The sequence below is a fragment of the Lepidochelys olivacea genome (assembly GCF_965140295.1).
Source record: "Lepidochelys olivacea isolate rLepOli2 genome assembly, chromosome: 9".
Taxonomy (NCBI): Eukaryota; Metazoa; Chordata; order Testudines; family Cheloniidae; genus Lepidochelys; species Lepidochelys olivacea.
This window is the reverse complement of record NC_140419.1, coordinates 35860896-35886666: the sequence shown is the minus strand read 5'-3', so window position 1 is coordinate 35886666 and position 25771 is coordinate 35860896. Positions and strand designations below refer to the sequence as shown.

At 39.6% G+C, this 25771-nt stretch overlaps 1 protein-coding gene across 2 annotated transcripts in view; it reads left to right on the top strand.

Moving 5' to 3' along the window:
- NYAP2 (neuronal tyrosine-phosphorylated phosphoinositide-3-kinase adaptor 2) overlaps positions 1 to 25771 on the top strand; it is a 176886-nt gene that overhangs the window by 104653 nt on the left and 46462 nt on the right. For both annotated transcript variants that reach the window (XM_084640003.1, XM_084640004.1), the window contains one exon: positions 7516 to 8613. In XM_084640003.1, the coding sequence (XP_084496129.1) occupies positions 7516 to 8613 (1098 nt within the window). The remainder of the gene's footprint in view (positions 1 to 7515; positions 8614 to 25771) is intronic.

Genomic DNA, 25771 nt, shown 5'->3' with positions numbered 1-25771 from the left:
AGTCAAAATCAAAATGAAATGTTTTGATTTTTATCAAAACAAAATATTTTTATTGGCCTGAAAGAATTTTTCTCCTGAATGTTCTTTCAAAGAGAATTTCCAAAGTTTGGGGTTTTGTTTCTAATTGGAATGAAAACAAATTTTGAAATCTCAAAATCCTTCATGACACAGAATTTCTGTTCTCCACAAAGTCCTAGTAAATAATTTTTTCTAAACCTTAATATACCAAAATTTCATTTTAATACATCCAATACAAATCATCCATCCAGGAACAAGGTGCACAGGCCATGCTTACAAGTTGGGGTGACAGTATCCTGGAAAGCAGTGACTCTGGAAAGGATCTAGGGGTCATAGTGGACAAGCAACTCAACATGAGCTCCCAATGCGATGCTATGGTAAAAAGGACTAACGCGATCCTTGGAAGTTTAAACAGGGAAGTAGTGAGTAGGAATAGGGAAGTGATTTTTACTATATGGCAGTGGTGAGACCAGCACTAGAATACTGCATCTAGTTCTGGTGTCCACATTTTAAAAAATGGTGATGGGAAAATTGGAGTGGGTGCACAAAAGAGCCACAAAAATAATTCAAGGGCTGGAGAGGGCAAAACTTAAAGATCGCAATCTGTTTAGTTTACCAAAAAAAGATTGAGAGGTGACTTAATTAGTGTATAAATATCTTCACGGGGAGAATCCTGGGTGCTAAAGGGCTTTGTAATCTACTGGAATCTATAACTGTAATCTTAAGGACAGGCATAACAAGAGCCAATTGCTGAAAGCTGAAGCCAGACAAATTCAAATTGGAAATAAGGCACAGATTTTTATTACTGAGGGTGATTAGCCATTATAACAAACTGCCAAGGGAAGAGGTGGATTCTCCATCTTTTGATATCTTCAGATCAAGACTGGATGCTTTTCTGAAAGATATGTTTTAGCCAAACACAAGTTATTGGTCTCAATCCAGTAGTAACTGGGCAAAATGTAAGGGCCTGTGATATATAGGAGGTCACACAAGAAAGGCTTTAAATTCTAGGTATCTATGAAAAAATCAGAGGAACGCAGGATGAAACTGTCATGGAGTCACGGGGTCTGGTCTATGCCCCAGCCTGTCACCAGTCTCCTGGGAGTGACCCCTCTAGTGTGCCAGGCCCCAAGTTCCACAGGGCAGGCCCGTGGCCTCCAAGACTGGGCAGTTGGCACCAGCAATCCCTCTCTTAAGCCACATAGCCCATCTTGGTCAAACAGTGCCCTGATAGGCCAGCCAAGCTGTGAGGGACTCCATCTCTGGCTCCCTCTCTCTTTGTTTCCTCCAGTCTGGGCTCCTGAGTCCCTCCAAAAAGCCTCCTTCTTCCAGTCACCTGACACCTTGTTTTTCAGTTCAGTTCCCAAGTCCTCCCAGCTGGAGTTTCATGCAGTTGGGTGTTGATTGTTCAGTCATTGTGGCATCTCTTTGTCTTGCTGGAGCGAAAACGGAATACACTGCATGGGGCTGGCATGAAGCCCTCCCACCCCTGCCCGAGTGGGGCTGGCCTGAGGACCCCCACTATTCCCTGCATGCAGGGCTGACCCAAGATCCCCTGCCACCCACCTGTGTGTGGCTGGCCCAGGCAGAGCCACTCTCCCGAGCCCGCCCTCCCGCACAGAGCTGTCACTGCCATTTGCCCCCTCCTCCCAAATGTTCCTCCACATCCTGACCCCACTTTTTTGCAAAACTGGGCATTTGTCCTGTTTGCTCTTGCCAACTGATGATCAGTTAGCAATGCCATGTTCAGATGGAAACTGAGGCATGCTTTAAGATTCATAAAAATATTTCAGAAAATTCCCACTTTGCCACAGTAGAAGATGTGAAGATGAATAAATGCTGGAATGTTTAGAGACGGTCCCAACAGGCTGAGGTGCTGAGCAGCCACCACTCCCATTGACTTCAGTGAGACTTGTGGGTGCTCAGCTCCTGTCAAAATAAGACTCTTAACAGCATGATATGAAGACCTGATCCAAAGCCCACTGAAGCGTATGAGAGTCTTTTCATTGCTGTCAGTGAGCTTCAGATCAGGCGTTTAGTGCTTAGAAGTAGTAATAGTAGCAAGGTAGCGATGGCAGGTTAGTAAGAACAAGTGACCAGTGGCATAGTAATCCATGTTGAAAAGCATTTAATTATTCCATGCTTATAGCAGACAACCCTGCAGTGTGTGTGTATCACCAATGTGTCAGCCATAGCTGCTTTTCATAGGAGATTGTGTTCCCAGTAGGTATGCTGAATGCTTTCCCGGCCTGATAAATGTCAAGTACTAAGGCAATGCTGCCTTTCCGCTCACAGGGATTGCCAAATAATCTGCTTTCATTAACTATGGGACCTTGGCAGAGCTCCTCGTGTACAGCTATGACTGCCAAATGTTAGTTATACATAAATTTGCAGACACATTGTCTGCGCCTTTCATTACAGTTGCACAGTTTTCTTAATTGCAGCATTCTTGTGTTCCGTCTACAATTCTTTGAGTGGTCGTCTATAAATAGGTATTTCATGATTCTGCAGCAGTGGGTTTTGCCACAAAGTTAATCTCTTGCTACAGAAGTGTGCTAAGCCTTTCCAAAATAATAGTAACAATAATTAATAATAATGATAAGCCTGAATCATCATGGTGTTATTTCAGTTTGACACCTATATGGTGTTATTTCAGTTTGACACCTATATGGGGTACAGTATACTCTCATTCAGTTGCAATGAAGTCTGACTTCATTGACATTGAATGAGAGTACACGGCACCCCATGTAGGTGCGTAGTAGCTTCCCTGCTCCCTTTCTTACTCAGAGGCCTCTGCTGTCCCGTCCCGTTCCCCCCCCCTCCCCACACCAGTTTATTTGGCTAGTTTCTCTTGTGTCTTATAATACCACATATTCCTGGTAAAAGTAATATATAGTAGGTTCCTAAATTTACAAAAAAACAACATTTTATAAAATATTTAAAGTCCTACAGATTGCTGGGGATGGGGGAAAGCATCTAAATTATGTGTTGCTAATCTACTACTAAAAAAACCCTGCTTAACTTATTTAAACTATGGTAGAGAAAAAATAAAATAACTGTGAAGGAAAAAAATCACTCCATAGGTATTTATCTTCCACCCTATACAGCAGGGTTGGGTCAGCTGACCTTTCTGTTGATAAGGGCATCATGTGCCAGTTGCAAAAAGCCTGCATGTCACTGTAGTTTTGTGTGTGTGTGTGAGAGAGAGTGTCTTAAAGAGAAGCAAGGCCTTCCCCACAACTCAATGGAATTCCTCTTTTTCTGTCTTAGAGCTGGTTGGAAAATTAAACCAAACATTGTTTGGTCACAATTTACAGGTTTGTCAAATAGTAAAGTTTTGTGGAAACGGTTATATTTTGATAAACTGTCTACTGAACACTCTCTCCTTACTAACCTGCCGTTGCTACTGAACACAGGGAGCGTTCCATCTGAATCCCTTTTTCAGTGTTTCCAAAACAAAATATTGCAGGATTTCAAAATATTGAAAAAAAACTTGGACGTTTCAGCTCTTTGTCCCAATTTGGGTTATTAAGTTCCAAAAATTCAAACATTTTTACAGATGTGAAATTTTGTTTTCTGGCCAGCTCAGTCTATTTGTCTGTATTGTGAAAACTTTTGTATGCCACATCGGATCAATTCCAAAATTGCAGGGAAAGTTCTATGCATCAATGGCAGAAAGAACCCAATGATTTTGGTGAAAATTGGAAAAATGATAGGAGGGAAATTAGGGACACACAGAGTCCCTTGCAACTGGTTAGCAGACCCAGGAGCTTCAAGCACCTTTGCAATTGTCTAGAATGGGTTGCATTAGCAACTTTCAGCATTCCATCTCAGCTCTGCCCATCCTCCCATCTGTGGGGGACCACACAGCACCTCTGGCAGAGAGAATAGGGGACACAGGTATGGGGGGAAGGACAACATGGGGGACAAATAGCCCCAGCCATGTGGCAGAAGAGGGAATGTGGGGGTACTCAAAGCTGCCATGGTGAGGAAGAGTGAAAGGGGGGAAAGGAGGGATGGGGAGACTGGGGATAGTGGTATGAGGGAGAAGAATATGTGGGTGGGTGGGGAGTGTAGACAGACAGTGGTATGGGGGATAATAGGAGAGGGAGGGAACACAAGTGAATTAAATTAAATCTAACTGAGGCCACTTTACTGGTGAATGAGAGCATTGGCACATGAGTATAATGTACTTTAAATTCACACCTTGAGTTAATTTAGCATAACCTTCCTGAGTGTCCCTGTGTAGCCATGCCTTCAGGAGTCTTACAGAGTCAGGCTCCAAGTTCCTAAGGGTTTGGCTGCACCACTGTAGCGCTTCAGTGTAGACACTCACTGCAGTGGCAGAAGGGCTTCTCCCATCGTTGTAGTTAATCTACCTCCCTGAGAGCTGGTAGCTAGGTCAATGTAAGAATTCTTCCATCAACCTAGTGCTGTCTACATCAGGGGCTAGGTCAGCTTCATTACATTGCTTGGGGTGTGGATTTTTCACCCCCCTGAGCAACATAGCTGAGTCGACCTCACTTTTCAGTGCAGACCTGGCCTCTGGCTACTACACTACGGAGCTTATGTCAGCATATCTGTCAGCCAGCCCTCTGGTATAGATCTGGCCTACACCACCTCCCTGAATGACAGTAGCTATGCTGACTGAAGCATTCCATCAGGGGTGTGGTTTTTCACACCCCAATTGATATAGGTGTGGTTGAATAAATTTGAAGTGTAGACCAAACCTAAGTTACCTCTGAAAATGTTATCCAGTGTCTGTATTCTCCTCTATGCTAACATGAGGGTCATCTTGCTGTACCCACCAGGGCTCTTTGCATTCCTCCATTCTCCCCACTCACATTCCCCATTTGCCACCCTCCCATTCCCCTCTGTTCAGGGGCTCCCTACACAACTCCATGCCCATCTTTATGCCAGGGGCTCTGTGTGCCTCCCAGGTTGCCCCCTTCTAGTGAGTAAGCTAAACTGAACTATACCACTTTACTTCTGAATGAGAGTATTCACACAAGGGCCAATGCACTTTAACTGATGCACTTTACATTCACACCTTTAATGAATTCAGCATAACTTTCGAGTGTCCCTGTGGAGACTTGCCTTAAGAGACTTTTGGAAATGAGATTTAGCCTCCTAACTGAATGCCTACACCAGTGGTTCCCAAACTTGTTCCGCCGCTTGTGCAGGGAAAGCCCCTGGTGGTCCAGGCCAGTTTGTTTACCTGCCGCATCCACAGGTTCGGCCGATCACAGCTCCCAGTGGCCACGGTTCGCTGCTCCAGGCCAATGGGAGCTGCTGGAAGCGGCGGCCAGTACGTCCCTCGGCCTGCGCCGCTTCCAGCAGCTCCCATTGGCCTGGAGCAGCGAACCGCAGCCAGGCCGCGATCGGCCGAACCTGCGGATGCGGCAGGTAAACAAACTGGCCCAGCCCACCAGGGGGTTTCCCCGCACAAGCGGCAGAACAAGTTTGGGAACCACTGGCCTACATTATAGGAATTATCCTGGCATGTAGCTAGGCTAGCATAACCCCACAGTGTAGACGCAGCCTACAGAAACAGAAAAGGATACTATCTCCCTGCATCATAGTAGTTAGGTCAGTGAAGCATTCTTGCATTTGATCTAGCTGTGTTGACATTGGGGTTTACGTTGGTATGGCAACATTGGTCAGCAATGTGGATTTTTCACACCGCTGACCAAGGTAGATATGTTGACCTAAATTTTATGTGTAAACCAGGCATAATTCATTTAGGCCCTTCTGTAAATTTTACTCCTGACACATTTGAATACATTGTAGTACAACTTTTATGGGTTTGAAAATCTGGTTAAGTTCCTATTTTGTCCCTTCCTCTCAGAAGAAATCCTTTTTACCCATTATACTTATCCAGATACTACTGGCTTGAATGTGGTCTCAACACTCAATATAAACCCAAGTCTACTTATTCTTAAACAGAACTAGCAGTCTATTTAACTTGAACCTTTATTACCACAGCTTCCGTTAGGGGGTTAGAGGGTTGGACTAGATGACATCCTGAGGTCTCCTCCAACCCTGATATTCTATGACGGGGCATATGTCTTAGCAGTGAGCAGTAATGGTGTCTTATGTAACAAAGCACAAGTATGACAAAATAGCGATAATAATATGCTAGAATCCTTCCCCCATAAACAAGATAGTTCAAACACAGGCCATTATGCTAGCCTCTCCTACCCCAGAGCTGGGATCATAAGTAGACTGTCAAAATATGGTCTTCCAGCTGGCAGAACAATGTACTGTTGCTGACTTTAGTAGTGCATTTGAGGCTGAGCTTCTAGAAGGGGTCCTTTAAGTCCACAAGTGCTGCCTGGTTGATTTAAAGTTAGAAACTCACTAGATGTTTTTCTGAGGGGTCAGCAGAAGGTACTTGGAAAATTCTCTAAGTGTAGAGTTGACAGTATCACAGAGAAATACAGTAAAATTCTGGAAGATTGGCATGTTAAACTGAGCTATGATTTAGGACATTTAGAGCTGTGGGATACATCAATAAGGTGTCAGGGTTTTCAACATAGGGGAGATATTTATTCTACAAGAATAGAGGTAAGGGCTAGGATTCTTGCTGATTTTTTTGCAGGTGAGTTGGTTAAGTCCATTTAAGAGGATAAACTGACTTAACCCCAACCTTTAATGAGATATTTATACAGAGAGACCTACATGTAATTTTCATGTGTATGTTTCTTGTTGTATCTGTAGAGGACAGTTGCTATTAAATCTTTGACCTTTCATATCAAATGAATTTCATTGTAATATTTCAACTTGTAATTTCAAAAACAGATTTATGAATTGTTTCCAGATTTAAACTACTCAAAAGGTTCAAATCATTTGAGATGCTGAGTCCCTTCAGCTTCCATTGAACTCTTGGCATCTCACAACATGGAATCTAAATGATTCATTAGAATGATTTTGAAGATAAGTATTACAGTACTTACATCGCAGTAAGTACAAATATACTTCATCAGTGGGACGAAACATGCACTTGTTATGCCCTCTACAGAATGGTCTCATAAATATAAGAGTCTTGATTCATCATTGTGTTACTCTAGTGTTATGCCTCTGTCACTCCAGTGTGATTGTCTGGGGTCTTAAAGATTCTTTCATGTTCATAAGAAGTACATTCCTAGGTACAACTGTTGTCTCTCCAGGGTTTTCATAAACTATAGTGATATTTCAGCAGAGTAATATTTAAATGTGAAAAGTGCCCTGTCCAAAGTGCCTGAGAGAGGGCAACCTTTGTGAGAGGAAGAAGTGCTCACTAAGGTATAATTGTGGCACATCGTAGCAGGGTTGGGAAAGGGAAGGGCATGTTTTGAATGGGCCATTATTTTCAGTTGGGTTGCACTAGAATAACTGGAGTATTGCTAAGTGAATCAGGCCCCAGAAATCCATTCTAGAATGATAACATTGTAAGAAATTCTGTGTCCAAAGAAGTTTAAATATTTTTGATGAATTTATATTACATTCTGTTTTCAGCATCGGCCAAACCAAGACCCCACAGTGATGAATATACCAAGAAGATCCCTCCTCCTAAGCCTAAACGAAATCCAAACACTCAGCTAAGCACATCTTTTGATGAAACGTACATCAAAAGGCATGGCCCCATGAAGACAACACTCACTAGGGATGCCTCTTTATTGCAAGTCAGCAGTCCTGCCCCAGACACAGAAGAAGAAGAGCCTGTTTATATTGAAATGGTTGGGAATATACTAAGAGACTTCAAAAAAGATGAGGATGACCAAAGTGAAGCAGTCTATGAGGAGATGAAATACCCTATATTTGATGATGTAGGCCAAGATTCAAAGTGTTCATGTGAATATGACCATCACAGTTGTTCTTCTCAGTGTGCTACTCCCACAGTGCCTGACCTAGAATTCACCAAGTCCTCAGTGCCATCTACTCCCAAGGGCTTGCTTTGTGATATCCCCCCACCATTTCCAAATCTACTTTCTCATAGACCTCCACTACTGGTGTTCCCGCCAGCACCAGTGCAGTGTTCCCCAAATTCTGATGAGTCTCCTCTAACTCCACTGGAAGTCACAAAGCTTCCTGTATTAGAAAATGTGTCTTACATCAAACAACAAGTTGGAGCTTCTCCATCTTCACTGCCACCTCATACACCGGGCCATCAAAAACCGGAGAAAGACCAGACAGTATCTCATGGAACTACCACTCCTGGGCACTCCTCCTCACCTCCTCATCCTTCTACCTTATACAGAACACAGTCTCCACATGGCTACCCTAAAAGTCACTCTGCCTCACCCTCTCCTGTCAGTATGGGTAGGTCTCTTACCCCCTTAAGCCTCAAAAGACCTCCACCTTATGACTCTGTACATTCAGGAAGTCTCTCAAGAAGTTCTCCATCAGTGCCTCATTCTACAGCCAGAAACACGTTGCAGGAAGGGGGAAAGATGGTAAATGCCTCGGTCAATACCTACGGGTCATCATCACAGAGTGGTTCACGTTCTAGAACACCAACCAGTCCTTTAGAGGAATTAACCAGCCTCTTTACCTCAGGACGAAGTTTACTGAGGAAGTCGTCCAGTGGCAGAAGATCTAAAGAGCCTGCAGAGAGTAAGTTTTCAATACACTGTTTAACTGTCTCATTTACAGCATTATAACTCTTGTCATATTTTATTAAATCAGAACTGTGCAAATAACCACATAACTCAGCAACATGAATTATATATGCCTATTCCATTCCAGAGGAAAGTTGATTACCGATGAAAACTGCTTTTATATTTCATGTTTTTATTTTATATATCAAGGTTTCAAAGCTATTTGTCCTGTGTTATGAAGGCTTGCAAAAGAGAACTGTAAGAGATTTAAGGCCCGATCCCTGAAAGGTTTTAAAGGTTTCTGTTGTGGTGCCGAGTTCTGTCCAATGCCATTGAAGTGCCCTGAACTCACATGGAATTTATACCTCATGGACTCAGGCCCATAAATACTTAAATAATGTTATAACATGATGATAAATGTCCTAGTTGTTTTCAACAAAAGAATGCCACACCTTTGTTTCCTGGCTGACAGTCTCACCCTTAGCTCCCATTAGCTTTGAGGCTGCTCAGCATCTTACAGCATTCTGACCCTGAGACTTCACAAGGTGTAACTCTAACTGCAGTTAGCAAGAGATGAACATCCATAAGGGTAAACTTGGCACAGATATTAGTATGTCCCCAAATCCTTCAAAGTCAGTGAAACCAAAGACAGGGGTTAGGGTGGAATTTGGCCCTAAGCTTTTATAGATGAGTAAAGTCAGTGAGCTTGATATGATTTCTCAGTTTATTACTTTGATATCTTGAAGCCCGAATAGCTCAAATGCTTTTATTTGAGAATAGCTGATTTTGTAGCACTCTATTGGATGTTTGTACTAATCATATATTATACCTTTTTGGCAGAGATGTAACAAAAAAAGTTCCAAATTCTGTGCTGGCTTTCATCCTAATAAGTGATGGTGGTTAGGATGTCTTCAGGCTACCAACGTTTTATAGAGAGATGGGTCATTTTCTGAACTGCTTTATAATCTGTGTATCCCCCTGAAGTCAGCACTTGATTCTTCTGTTGCTGACAGCAGTTTTACACCTCCCCTTGGGACCAAGTCTCTTCTCATGTATATGAGTGTACATCAGGAGTAACTCCTTTGAAGCCTATGGATTTAAAACCGTGGCAGTGAGAAGGGAATTAGGCTCAGTAGGATACACAGAGTATAAGTCAGTGCAGAAATTAGCCTGATCCACCTACAATAGTTTGTCAGCCTGCAGACATAAATGCATTGTATGAAAGCTTAGTTCCATGATTCAGTAGTTTTGCCACAAATAATTACAGTAATAAAAATACAATAACACCAGGTTTGTGTGTGGGATGGAAACAAATTTGGGTCTAGAATGAGAAGGTTCTTGTAATAGGGGACAAATATGGAGTATGTTACAACATTTAGGAATAATTAAAGTGAAGTGGTAGAGAAACAGTGGAGGAGTAAAACTGGCAATAAACATTATTGTTTGTTAATAAGCAAACAAAAATCCAGCACCATCCAGAGAATGAATACATTCTAAGGTTCTTTCTTTGTCACTGTACATAAGAGAGCTGGCCTTAGAACCCTGAGAAATTCCCACAGTGAATGTGTCATTAGTTCCAAATGCTGAAATTTCAGGATCTCTTTATGCTGCCATTTCACAGATGACGCCATAGGTGCTGGAACTAGGGGTGCGGGGATGGGGGTGCTGCAGCACCCCCTGGTTTGAAGTGGTTTCTATTACATACAGGGTTTACAGTTTGGTTCGATGGCTCTCATTACTCCCACTATACAAATTGTTCCAGCACCCCTGGATGACCCCCCGCAAAAAAGTTTTCTATAGTCCACTTGACTGAAATTAACTGTAGACTATCAAGGAGAATTTCAGATATGAATTTAAAGTAGATCCTGCCCTTGAGATCTCCACAAGAAGCAGCTTTCTTACTGGCTGCCCTAGGAATATTTTGTTTGCTCTTCCAAGGGGAGAGAAAGTGCCTGTTATTGGCCATTAGCAGTGAGAGAGAAGAGGAATTAGAGAAGCCAAATTTGGTTCCTTTAAGGACAAACCATCCATGTTATGTAGTGAAGCTAACAGCAAAAGACTCTGGAGTGCTGCTGTGTAGGGGAAGTAAACAGACTGTCAGTCTAATCCTGCTTTACTTCATGTGGTATTTACAGTATGATTTAATCTCCTGGGATTACCACAATAAGCAAGAACAGGGTTTGTGCTCAGATATTATAGCAATAGAAATCACTGTAGGATGACTTGTAACCAAGTATGAGATGAGCAATATCTCTCATGTAATTCTACAAAAAAAAGGGGGAAAAAAAAAAAGAGAGAGATCCACGATAACACAATTAGAGTAAATTGTGGAGTTTGAAAGCTTGTGACCAAGCTTGTCACATTTTGTGGTATATAATAACACACAGTGGAAGACAATGTAGACTAAACTTGTCTCCAGGTGTATTTAAGAAATTTTACTCATACAAATCATGCAGAAAGCCTGAGGCTGTCACACTATTTTGAATCAGGATGTAATACTCAACATTTATTTGAACAAGAGAAGAGCAAATGTAATATATGGCAAACCAGCACTGGCCCTTTTTTCTTTTTGCAAGCTTAATGTAATTTAGTCTGAACGAGTTTCTGGAAACCAGATGGAAGTAGAAAAAAAAGAGAAAGTTGTGTCCATCTTATGAAATAAGAGCTCAGAAACTAATCAATGTGTAGTTTGAAAAAATATATATATTTATTCTTGGCACATCTCAGGCAAGATTCTTATTGAAGCCTACGCAATTTGGCCCTCTGTGACTTGTTTGAAGTACTCACTGCTAAATGTAAGTTTTAAAAACTGCATGATACAGGATTTTGGATTCAAATTGGGCGTAGTAGGAATGTACTGTAGCAATTATGGAGCAAAGTCGACTCAGCTACATGGTTGCCATCCAGCTGAATTTGGAAATGTTGAAAAGTTTCATTTCATTTCAAGTAGGCTCAACATTAAGCTGCGTCTGCCTGAAGTGCTGCAGGGGTGTAGTTTAGATGCTTCTGGTCCCTTTTGCTCTATGCTCTGGAATCCCCAGCTAAACTGCATCTCCCATGATCCACTGCAGCAGATCAGCCAAAGGGGAGGCTGCTGTGCATCATAGTAGTGTTGCCTAGGGAAATGGGAAGAGGCTATCTTTCTGAACTGTTGGGTTTTATTTTAGCTTTAGAAGAGGAAGGAGCCTCCTTTGTAGGCATAAAAGTGCTCACTGAAAATTGGCTGGAGTGGTCCTATAGTTGGCTGCAGTGGTCACTGCAGTGCTGATGAGCTCTGACTCTCATTAGCCTCCCAGGTCTCTTAGGATATGTCCAGGCTGCAATGTCAGCCCAGAGCTAATAGAACTTGAGTTGGCAGACCCTGGGTTTGTTAACCTAGGGCTTGAACATCTACACTCATTTGTAACCCCAAGTTAGGAATTGTTGAACCCTGGGTCCAAACCTGGGGCTCCAGCATCTACAATGCATTATGCAGGCCCAAATTCAAACACCCGTATCCTGGACTTTCTAGCACCCTTCCCAAATGTGGCCACTCTAACCCTTTGTTCATGGTGCAGTGTGGGAAAACTTGACTGTTCACCAAAACTGCCTGTTCAGAGGACAAAGAAAGTCAGCCCAAGGGATTGTGGGGTACTTTTGACAGACTCACAGAGCATGCTTCCAGTGGGGCTGCAGTTACACTGCAAAACAATAGGGCTTGAATCCTGGGTCCCAGCTAGACTCAGGCTTGGACCATCCACTCCCTTGGAGCCTTGGGACCCTGTGTCTGAGCCCTGGCTTAGTGCAATTTGTGCATAGACTGAAGGGGGGGGGTTAGGCTTAAGCCTGAGTTTGAACCCTGAGTTTACAGTGCAGTGGGTACAGCTTAGCATTTCTCAAAGTCCTCAATGAAAGCTGTTCATCCCTTTATTACCATACGCATCCACTTCCATCCCTGATAAAACCCAAACGTCAAAAGTACCACGCGTGTGTGTGCGCGTGTGTGTATCTGTGTGCGTATGTATAAAGACATTTAAAAATCATGAAACTCTTGGCAGGAATAAGAAAAATATATTTAGCAATGTGATTCAAAATGGTTTCAAAATAGTTCAAAACTAGTTTGAGAAATAGAGACGTCTGCTTAAATGGTGGATTTTACTACAGAAAATCTATATAGTATGTGTCTTTTATAAATCTTTTGTAAAACTGTAGTACTTTTATTTTTTTAAAAGATATTTGAAATCTTTGAATTGCTCCCTTAGCCACCTTTAAATCTAACTGCTAAAGCCTTCACATTTTATTAAGGCCTTCAGTTTAAATTACTGTAAAATCTCTGATTTGGGATTATAATTTTTATTCCTGATTTTATGACAAATATATTTATATATAATCTAATATTTCTATATTTACAATTAAACTGTATAACCCCATCAGTATTTATAGCAATTGAAGATACCCTCTATTTAGTTTTTAGGTTTAGAAATAAGTTACTTAAGGGATAAATTTAGTTAGCTAAAGGGTAACTTTTTTAAATTTGCGGTGGGATTTTCAAAATTTCTAAAGAGATTTGGATGCTCAGTTTCTATTAATTTTAAGAGCAAAACATAACCCAGTGGAGTTGTCTGCTTATACCAGGAATGAATTTGGCCATTCATTGGGATTTTTATGTTAGTAGCTACATTGTGGCCAAAATTTTCAAACTTGGGTACCTAAAGAGAGGGTTCTAAAGCTATAATTAGGCACCTAATTAGATGTGATGAATTTGAAAACTGCTGTGCACTCAAACGTTCCACTGAAACCAACTGGAGTGCCAGTTCAGCACCTTTTAAAATCATTTCAGAGTTTTTATTTAGATACCTCAACAGGGAGACTAAGTGTAGGCACCTAGGTTTGAACATTTTGGCAGGTATGTATCTGCTATTTGCTTGGACTGCATTCTGCAGTCATCCTGCATGCATAACACTCCATTCAATCCATTTATCTGGAAGGGCTGCAGAATGAGGTTGGTATCTACCCATAAAAGAAAACTGCAGGAATTACGTCAACCTAAGGTCAAAAATCATTTATGTTCCCAAATCTCTGCCTGAAACAGACCTCAATTATACATCTGAAGATAGTGCAATAGCAATAGAAAGTCTGCTAAAACTCCTCTTTCGGGCTAAAACTCCAAAGTCAGAAGGCCTGTGAATTGGAACTTAACCATGTTTTGGGAAAGTGAGCAATCTGGACAAGTGCAGATTTGAATGGAGTATGAACCCACATTCATTAGGGCCAAATTCTCACTTTGAATCCACCAGACATACAAACTCTGATATCCTGCCCTTTCTACCTACGGGGACTCCTAATGACTATGGCAGGAGTTTACCACACTTAGCTTGGACGGCCATACAGATCTAACAAGAGAATTTTGCATTTAGCTTGGTCTGATTAATTTCTGTAAACTTTCTTTTCCCATATGCTCTTCTGTCCGACGGGAATCCAAATCCATATGCTAGCTCCTTGGAAAGCACTAGGATGAAAAATTCAGCTTTCTCTCTATCACTTTGTGAACTAATTCCTTGGCATGTAGCAGATTTGAAATCTTTGTGGGTGGATGACGGCAGCTTGGAATCTGAATAAGTTCATTTTTAAGGTGGTTAGCCACCCCCCCATATATGTTGTCTGAAAGATTATAATGAAATTATAATCCACAATTCAGTAGACACCAAGAAGGATCAGAAAATCTGTATAATTATCTAAATCTTCGGATGCTTAACTAAACCTCCAAACCTTCTGAAAATAGTACATCACACATTTCCTTCCTGTCACAACTGTACAGTGAAATGCTCCAAAGGGCAGAAGCCACAGACTCTGCAAGACCCTGTGGAGAGGGTTGCATTACAACTATTATTCATTGCATACAATAATCTTACAATATGTGCAGAAATTCACAAACACACAAGTCTTTTTAGCAGTCACTACTATAAACTACAACAAGTTCCCATTAGCTTGAAAACATGCATATAAACACGAAGCTCTTATAAATTTACAGTCGGAAAGAAGACCATTAATAAACAGAAATAAATAATTTGCAAATAGAAATTGCTAGCCCTCATTGTGGCTTTCAATAGCATTTCACCCAGCTAAATCAAATGGGCTGAAATGAATGAGTCGGAAAAGAGCATTATAGATACAACTGTATTGTAGGTTTCAGAGTAGCAGCTGTGTTAGTCTGTATCCGCAAAAAGAACAAGAGTACTTGTGGCACCTTAGAGACTAACAAATTTATTAGAGCATAAGCTTTTGTGAGCTACAGCCCACCTCATCGGATGCATAGAATGGAACATATAGTAAGAAGATTTTTTTTATATATATATATACACACACACATACAGATAAGTTGGAAGTTACCATACAAACTGTGAGCGGTTAATTAGTTAAGATGAGCTATTATCAGCAGGGGAAAAAAACTTTTGTAGTGATAATCAAGATGGCCCATTTAGACAGTTGACAAGAAGGTGTGAGGATACTTAACTTAGGGAAATAGATTCAATATGTGTACTGACCCAGCCACTGCCAGTTTTTTATTGTAGTTTTAACTGTGCGTGTGTGTGTGTGTATGCGCGTCTCACTTTGGTTCTGTGTTATCATCATGGTTGGCTACATATCTACATGATGACATAAAAGACAGGTATACAGAAAACAGCATGAGAAAATCTGAAGGCTGTTCATTTCTCTAATTCAGTCTGCATTAAGGATGTGGATAAGACAGATACTGCATATGCTCTGGGCAAACTGAGTGACTCAGTCAACATAACTGGATACAGTGGTCATGCTTAAATTCTTGCCAATTGCATTAGATAACTGAGTAACCCAGGATAACCAAATAATGTGCTGCTCTTTGCAGCACTTCCCTTTAATTCCTGATGGTAACAATATACTATATATTATAGGGATGCTGCCAATTTTTAGGTAACATTAACAAGTTATCGGAACTGGCAAGGTTAATTGCTGTACTTGGAGTATGAGTACTTAATTCTCCCTACCCCACTTTCCTTAATGCTTATGTTTATTTTCATTTGCTCTTTTCTCCCCACCCTTGTATTCAATTCCTTAGACATGCCTTTGCCTTCTTGTCTGTTGGTAAGTACAGGGCACACTTTTGAAAGAGCACAGCACCTGCCATCAGACCCAGATTTTCATAAGCCTTCAGCTACCAGTTAGGCACCAGAATCACATGGCCAGCTTTTCAGAACAGCTTCAGCATGTTGGGTACTGAACTCTTCCCAAAATCTGGCCGTCGGTGTCACAGTGGGAGTTGCCGGGTGCTGAGCACTCTGGCTGGGGCTGAGATGGAAGCTGGACTCTTTTGAAAATCTGGCCCTGAGGTGATAGACTCCTTGTAGTATGACCACTGAATGACCTCCATTTTGCACTATTGTAACTCCATTCACTTCTATAAAAGGAATTAAATGGAAGGAAAAAGAACAAAATGGCAGAACGGGACAGAAAAAAAATGAGGAAAGCTTGTATTTCAGCTGCTTATGTATTTATCAATAAATATGGAGGAGAACCTGCACAAGAATGGGCCAAGAAGGGAGGCCTTCAGTGGAGCTTGAGAGGAGCAGAAAAATTAGTGGCTTATTATTTGAATGAAAGAATGTCTTTGTTACACACAGACATTAAAATAGAAAACATATTTTGAAATGACACGATAGTTTCGTTAACTGAGACCATGACATTGTCTCCTCTTCTACTTCAGCAATTTAGGCTCATGAAAAAATCAAATTCTCTTGGGACTGCTACAGTATATAGAATCATTGAAGAAGACGTAATTTCATAAATAATTCCTCAGATTTTTTTTTTATAAACAGCTGCTGCTTCTGACTGATGTGTATGGACCTCAATCAACATTTCTTTTTAGGAATAAAAAAAAACAACCCTTAAAAATCTATAGTCAAAAAAGAAATTGAGTAAAGTCTGTCTTCAACTTTTTGGTCACGGTTTCACGAGGTTGAAATAGGCTTTATTTTTTGTTTATTACATATACAGGTAGGATATGGGTTTTCTTGGCCATATTAAACATGTTTAAAGAAATGGATCTTTTAAAAATAAATAAAATTACTGGCACCTACTCTGGTCTGTATTTAATAGACGCCACTGATAAGCAAATCAACACTTGCTGCATTTGAAGACCTGGAGTTTAATTATTTGCTCCAAGTTTTGAGTGCCACAGAACTTTCTAAGCCACAAAAAATTATGTCTGTGAAAATTAGACCTCTAGGGCCAAATCCTCAATTGTTGTAATCTAGCATATCTCAGTTGAAATCAATGGAGCAGTGTCAATTTACACCAGCTGTGCATCTGGCTATTAGACACAAATCTGACATTTGTAATTACAAAAGCCCATATTCAAAATTGTACAGTCATCTAGCAAAACTGGCAATATATTATAAATACTGCTTTTTTAAAAATATGTAAACTGCAGAATGCACAACAGATTGATGTGCGCCTAGAAATAATAAAAATAGAAGTAAAAACATTTAACCTTGTGCTGTTTTCCAGAAATCCAAATATGCATTACTTTCAGTCAAATTGCATAAATACAATCTGTTGAAATTTATCTGAGTCCTTTAGAGTGGAGAGATAAATATATGGTACTCATATATTCCTCAGTGAAAATAATAATGAAGTAATAACTAGCATTTTAAACCAAAACTAGCCAAAATTGATCACTTTGGCAAAGCAGGTCTGTCTGCCGAACACCTAGGCAGGATAGGTGTGTCTATGCAAATAGGGTCTGCTCCTGAAATCTTTTCCCCGGTGCATGATCAGATGTTAAGGGAGAGCTCATTCAGACCATGCTTACGTACACGTGTGCATGCGAGCTCTCATCAAGCTAGTATGAGTATTAGTAGCGTAGCCCTGATAGCAGGGTTGTGGCGGCAGAGGCACGGATGAGCCACGCTGAGTCCACACCCACCATTTTGAGGCAGGTTTGTATTTGGCACAGCTCAGCGGTGCCTATTCTGTCATTCCCTGTGCTACCACGGCTCTGCTACTATTTATACTCATGCTAGCTCTCAGCGTGACTATGGGTACTAGAGCAGGAGAATCATGCCCCTAGCTCACAGTGTAGATGCAGCCTCTCTCTTTCAGAGTCTGACTTTCCGTTGTACCTTCCTCTGGGTATGTGACAGTGTGGGCAGTCCCTCTGGCAGGCTGATCAGGGAATCTTCTCCTCTGAGAGTGTTAATATGCTGCTTTTAGGACTTCACAGCTGTGCCTGTACACAAAACTGTGCGTACTTTGAGTTTCATACTTGTAAGCTGGGATAGAATTCAAGTGCTTCTGTAGTTTCAAGACCCCCAAAATTCAAAGTACAGACCCTCCATATTTTCTATATAATAGAAAATGTTCTTTAGGACCAGCATGTTTATAACACAGATTTTCACAGATCAGATACAGTCCATTGTAGGGACTAGTATATATGTGTGTGTCTATTCAGAATACAGTCAAAATTAGCTTGTTTAAAACAAATTGTAGTGAAGAGAGGTAAAAAAAAGCATAGCAATTGTACAATATAGAAATCATTTTTGCATTTCCAAAGGCAACCAAGCTGAAACAATTTCCCCAATTTTACCATAAGCAAAACTTAATTTTGCTAGCAAATGTCTGCTTTCCATTTTCAAAATTAGAATGTGTACATCAGAGCTACAGAAAGTCATCGTTAAAAGAAGACCTTTCCAACCCTTGCTCATGATCTGAATGCTACTCCCAGGATCTCCTGAGCCACTGTCACTGCTTCTTGACAAGAGACTGAGGTTAATTAAATGCATTATCTGGACATCTTACAGTAAAACAAGTTAGCTGTAGAATCTGTGTTATTTTAAGAGAGAAGATGGTGGGAACTGTGCATGGGGGTGAAAAGAACAAAGAAAAGAAATAAGTTCCTGCCTTAATTTCTGAAATCCTTGCAACACTTGTAGCTACTATTGCCCTTCTTAACGTTTCTTAAAATGTCTTTTCCATACCAATCTACATAATAAAGAATAGCAATTTATTGGGTTGACTAAGTTGCTTATACATGAGCTTTGAAGTATCTCGACTTTCTAGAACTTCTGATTTGAGTCCCAGCAGCGTGATCCCAGTCCTTAAGTGCAGTCATTAAAGGACTGCTCCAAAGGCCAGGGAAGTCAGAGGAAAGACTCTCACTTCAGTGGGTTTTGGATTAGGCCTGCATTTTGGCAATGGAGTAAAAGGGCTTTACTTCTTGTGTGAAAAATTTGTTCCATACAAAAAGCCTCTCTGACTCAGCATACTCGTATACTCAGACTATAGATACTAATATGGGGGATAGGGAGAATTAGTAAATGTGACTAGCTGGAACATTACACATAACTTTTGGCCCATTGTATCCTCTTAGCTACCCACAGTCTCTCCATAAAAAACCTGCCAGGAACATCTTACCTCAACACAACCAATGACATGGGCCTATCATGGATGGGCAAACCTCAAATGTTCAGAGATATTTTATTTGGTTTATCCAGCTCACCTTGATCTGGATATTGAGCTGGAAAACTTGTGGGATTTCCAGAACTTCCTGGGTTCAGCTGAGGCTGGAAATAGAAATACAGGAACACAGAGAAATAATAATTTTATTACTGTAATAAACAAGAAAGGGTCAAGTTCAACTGGGCTTTAATTTTGTACAAAGGGCCAAGCTGCTTTTAGTAATGAGTGGATTCATCCATCCATAATAATTATTTGGTACAAAAATTAACATGCAATTAACATCCAATCATGCATTAAGTGGGAATAGGAGAGCTATTGATAATCTAACTTCAGCTGAAAGAAAAAAGCCTCATTGTTTGAACCAGACAGACACGGGTAAACCTTATTCTGATGTGTGATTTACATCCATAATTTAAAAAAACAACTTGTTTTGGAAATGTGAATCTACTGTAGCACTGAAATGTATTAACTCAAGATAAAGGGACATAAGAAAGGCAGCATAATGTAGGTGTTAGTTTGTGACTGGGAGTCAGTAAATCTGGGTGTTACTCTTTGGTCTGCAATTAACTTGGACATGACCTCACAAACATTTTCACATTGCCTAAAATTAAGCACATATGTTAAGCTTGGAAGGATCAGGATGCAAATTGGTGCCAGATTTCCTTACTCCTTAGTCATGTGCTTCAACCACTGAACTGTGGTATAAGGAACAAAATACAAACAGAACATTTCTGTTAGTAATGAAAAGGAGGTGCTCTCATTGGTTGAAAAATTAAACCATCAAACAAAAATTAGCATTAATAAATGTGGTATACTCAAAGCGGTTAGAAAAATTGCAATTATTTTCCAGGAAAAACTTTGAATAAAATCAAACAATGTTAGTTTCAGTTGAAAATTTTCATAGACTTTTTCATTTATCATCTAAATGAAATTTTTAAAAAGTGTTCAGATTTTATTTGATTGAAATCCAAAATTTAATTTTTTTTTCATATATTTGATATTTATTCACCTCTTCTCTTTTCACCCTTTCCCCACTGGTAAAGTGGGGGCGGGGGAGAGAAAAAAGGAAAAATATAAAAGATGAAAAAAAAATTAAATTAGAACAGAAACATGAGTTTGTTTCAATTTCAGTATAAACAAAATGTTTAATTAATAACTAAATGAAAATAAAAATGTTGTTTTGACCAAAAAAATGGAAAATTTCAACAGTAAATTATTCATGTAAAATGTTGGTATAATTCAAAAAGTTCTATTTTGTTGAAAAACTATTCAACTAAAAATATTCAACAGCTCCATTAGTTTCTATTGAAAGAGACTGCATTTGCAAGTGAGGCTGTAAACTTGTACCCATGAAGTCTGTGCACTCACCTTTTTGTTAAAGTGACCCTATAATTCAGCTTCACCAAGTCAGCACCACTTTCTCTTGTGCTGTCCCAGGATATCTGAAATGTCCTGCTTTTTCACTTCCGCCGTCAAAACATTTTCAGTTGTTTTTGAGTGGAGATTTTTAAAAATAAAAGTAGAAAATGTTTGTTCAAGACTTATTATTTCATTCATAGATTCATAGAATATCAGAGTTGGAAGGGACCTCAGGAGGTCATTGATTGGAATGGACCCTGTGCTTACCAGGAATCCATCCAACGGTGATGAACAGTGTTTGGAGCAAAAGGAATTGTTGAATGAGTGTAGACACTAACCAAGTTCTTTTATTCAAAGTGAACGTTAATACCAATTATTCATTCAAGCAACAAGTTGTTGGAAAAAATCCTTCACGCTGAGGCTGTAGGAACATAGTTATTACCAGACTGGATTGCACCTGTGGTCCAGTATCCTTTCTATGACTGGGGCCATTACAAGATGCTTCATAGGAAGGAAATCTTGCAGTAGGCAGTGGTGGAATCATCTGCCCTCCACATTAGGTCTCAAATAGTTAGAGGCTGGCTTAAGACCTGAAGCATGTGGTTTGATATTCCTAAGTGGCAAAACAGTCTCTGAGCCCCAGAATAATATATGTATCTATGTTAACATCTCACAACCAACCATTTATTTTCAGAACAGTATAAACCACAATATATTCACAGTAATTTCCAGCAGTTCTTTCTCACAGTAGAATGTGCATTATTTCAGCCCCAACAGCACCACCCATTGATGAGTTCACAGCTACTATTATTTATATTGTTACAGTAGAATGTGCATTATTTCAGCCCCAACAGCACCACCCATTGATGAGTTCACAGCTACTATTATTTATATTGTTACAGTATAAAGAGACCAATCCCTACTTTCTTATGCTAGGTTACTATAAGAGTCATAGAGTTTAAGGCCAGAAGAGATGACCAGATCATCTATAGAGAGAAGAAGACACAGTACCTGCCCCAAAGTGTTTACATGCTAACACTTCAATCCTGAAAAGACACATGTGCTCAACTTGATTTCAGTACGACTACTCATGCTAGCAAAGTTTAACACATGCAGGATGGGATCCAAAAAAGATAAGTCAAAGAAATGATAAAAATAGACAGACAGTAACCAAGAAAAATGTTTAATGAGGTTAGATGCATGTCTTATTAGTTAGGTCTTTACATTTGCTAGTTTTAGTTTATATTAAATTTTAAACTTTATTATTTATTGTAACCCATGTCTTTTTCCATTTCTGTGGGCCAGATATGATATACTTATTCCCACCGAAGAGTATCTTACTCCACAAATAGTCCCACTAAAGTCATTGGCACTACTCTGAAGCTATTGCAGTTATGAAATAAGGTGCTTACCCAATAGGAGCCAAGCTGTCAGCATCTGGCCCTATTTTTCTATTTGAAAGCCATTACCTATTTTTTTAAATGTATCTATTTTTCTACTTTTGAAAAATGTTACCTATTTTCTGACTATTTCTATTATTGTCCTTCCCTGTTTTCTTTTTTTATGTTTCAGCTTTAATTCTTCCCTAATTTCTATTTTGGAATGACCCTAATGCTTTATTTTTTATTAACCCTTCGTTTTCATGGAATTATCATCCTATTTCTACTTTTGATTGTGTTTTGTATAAATTCGCCCCTGCCAGTGCCCTCCTTTACTCTCCTACATCCCCCAGAATTCCCCACTTGTGGCCTTGAGGCCTAGCTACAGAAAATCAGCCAAATAACAGGTAGCCTCCAATTCTAAGCTTCCAAGGTCTGTCTGCCCCTTCCCTATTCCATCTGTTAGCAGGTAGAGTACATATCCACTGTATTTAGATGTGAGTAAAAACTCACATTCCAGAAGCGGAGCCAGAATTTGAACAGTGGCAGAGCCAAGGGTCACTGGTGGTAGCACCTTCAGTTAAAAAAGCACCACACATAAACCTAAAGGCTGCTGGGGTGGCGGTGGGGGGTGCCTCCCTACTAGCTCTGCTACGCTCCATTCCATGGGCGCCTATGTTGAATTAATCATTAGATGCATTTCAGTCTTGTCTCCTTGAATGTTGGGTGGTTTCTGAGACTCTTTTTCAGGCACTCTATTGATTTTGCATGGAACTAGGTCAGAACTGCTTTGAATTGAGCTGCTCCAATTCTCACTTAACTGTAAGAAATGAGTATTAAAAATTGATATGAAAAGCAAACTTCTGCTTAATTAGCAACCAGATAAAGACAGACTAGACAAGCCACAAGCTTAATAAAGATCAGAAAAAGGCTTTCGTTGGCACTGTAATATATTCATAATTGTTTGTTATAAATATAATTTCTTAAAGCATTGAATCTTTCCTTTTGCAGAATTTATACCCAGTTTATTTTCTCTGTGGTGTTTTTGAATATATATTTGTACACGATGGTCTGCGCAGATCAGACAAAGAAGTGCACATCAAGAAGGTAGTATAATACTTTGACATTATGAAGAAGCACTCATTCCAAGATTTTAAAGTACCTTATAAAGATGAGTAAAATTTTATCCCCAATTTACAGATAAATAAATTGAGGCACAAAGGTTAGAGGTAGGATTTTGAAAAGAGCTTGGCATTGGCCTAACTGTACTCACTCTGGAGTCAATAGTAAAGCTCCCCTTGACTTCAATGGAAGGAAAGTAAAGCCAATGTTAAGAGCTTTTAAAATCCATCTCCAAGTGATTTACCTGGTTTCCACATCAATATCCCAATCTTGCAAAGACTTATGCACATATGTTTCTTTAGGTACCGTGAGTAGAAAAAATTATTCCCCGGATTAACAGAGTTGTATGCTTTAAATGTTTTTTTTTATATTTTAGATTTATAAAAGACAGAAAAAAGAAAGAATGAATAAAACATGGATTATTACTTTATTAATTACAGATTACAGAGAGAAGGTTAGCAGAGCAACCCTCATGTGTAGTTCCTTCACACTATTGCTTGTTTGTCTCTTTAAAAATGATTCTGCTATTTGTTAGATAGCATTACAATAAGAAGCCATTATGTCCTAGAATTAATATGTGCTTAAGCAGCTTGTGGCAGGCTGGCCACATAGAGCATATTTGTTGCAGTGATAGCTTTTTAGGTAAAATGTGTTCCCTAGCTCCGATTGTCAAATTAGTTTGGTCTAAACAGTGGCTGATTAGCTGCGTTTCTCAGGTTGTTTAGAGCTTACAAGTCCTCAGAACCACAAATCACATCAAAACTATGCACCCATTAAGAGATCTTTTATAATGTTCAAACCATACATGTCAATTATTTAGAAAATGTGTACTGCCTAAGAGATTTTAGCTGCCATCTTTCTCATCAAATGAGAAGGCCTGGGATTTAGGTGAAATAAATGTGGAAAGTGACCATCTCTTAATATTGAAATACAGTGATATGTGGAAGTGCTTCAAGCATTTGAACGCCGGTATGGGAATCTCACTGAAGGGGTATCATAAATATTTAAAGCAACAAATGATTTATTGAAATTTACATTTTATGTACTATTTTGGGAAGAATTATAGACCAATAAAGACACTTTCCATAATGATGTTCAGTTTTCAAAATTCAGCGTTTGACTGTGAAAAGATTTACCTTTAGACATGTGATTCAAGGAACTCATTAACACAGAGCTTTTATGGCTTTTGCTACCTCCAGCCATCTGAATGAGATAATAACAGCATAGTATATCTTAAATCCAATTTGCATTATTTTGTGTCATTTAAATAATAAGTGATGAGCCCTCTGTAGAGTATATGTTACCTACTGTCAATATGGGTACACTAAGCACTGAAGTCCTTCCACAGCTTTTGCAGGATGGCACAACTATTCCTTTAAGTCTTGGCTTGTCCCAGCTAAAATTATCAACCACCCATAAAAGCATGTGTTTTGCCTTAGATAAATAATAAGGTTATCTCAATATGGGTACTTCACCATGGCTCCACATGTGTGCAGCTTTCTTCTCACACAGTATACATTGCAGGATCAGTGCCTGAGGCGTTTATATAAAACAATGAGTACGTTTTTAACTAGTGTAAGGGCCACTGAGCTGTGGTCCATGGAGTTCCATTTGCAGTAGCGTAGAGTAGTGTAGAATGGTAGACGGCATGAGACAGCCCAGATAACTGTAGAGCTGTCATAGTGACCACAGAATGGTTCCAGTTATGTTCCATGGCCTGGGAGGGGAGCGTTCTGCCCCTCTCAAACCTTCATTGGGCCAGTTAAAATTAGTCATTCTTCACATGTAACAGGAAGTATTATGGTGAATTTACAAAAACATGGGATTTGAGGGAATAATATATATATCCATTATAACCCTGTATGATTATAAATCAGAATATGACATAAGAATTCCTTTGGTCTTAAATTTGCAGTAAATATATATATTATTAATAATATATAAGTAAAATTTTGAAGCTGAAATTATTCCCTCTTGTCATTTAAGTAAAGTAGGGCCATCTTCAAGATCAGGTGACTGAAAATTAATTTTGCCATGTACTTTATTGTTCTTGACATATTACAAAACCAGGTGAAATCAAATATTCCAGAAGGCCATGGAAAATATCAGCATATTGTTTTTCTGACTGTGCATCAGTGTTACTGATAAGTATCATCCAATAACAATGTTTGGGGCCTATAATGGGCTGCATGAGATTATAGTCTGATCCAATCTGCTTTTCATTTTTAGGATTTATTAATTTTTAGATAACCTCAGAGCTGAAGCTCCCCAGAAAAGGATGGGGAGTGGAAATATATGAAATCTAGGCTGACAAGTGAAAACGGATTTTCTACAAAATCTTAAGAAATAAACTGAGACCAGATCTTCAGCTGGGGTAAATTGACATAGCTCCACCAATTCCACAGCAGCTACACTGTTTAATACCAGCTGAGGAGACGGTCCTATTTTCCTCCTCATAGTATTCCAAATATATAAAACACTTTTCCTTAGTGCTGACTAACAAAGACTGACTAATGCAGATCAACTTTAGGACTGTTCAGCCCTAAGACATTCCAGGGCAGATTTTAGCTGGTAGAAACTACTATAGCTCCTACTGAAGTGAATGACCGTTTACGCCGTCTCTCCAAATTAACAGAAAGAGCCTGACTCTGAAAACACTGCTATCTATAATGTTTATGACCAGATGTGGTGCCACTGAAGCAAGTGATTTCACTAAGGCTGCTCATGGTTTTTAGTATTATGCACAGTAGCAAGTTTGCAGGATCAGAGCATTGCATTGCATTGCACCTCTTTTCACTCTTTTGCCAGAGTACTTTATAACATCATGCAAAATTGATTGCC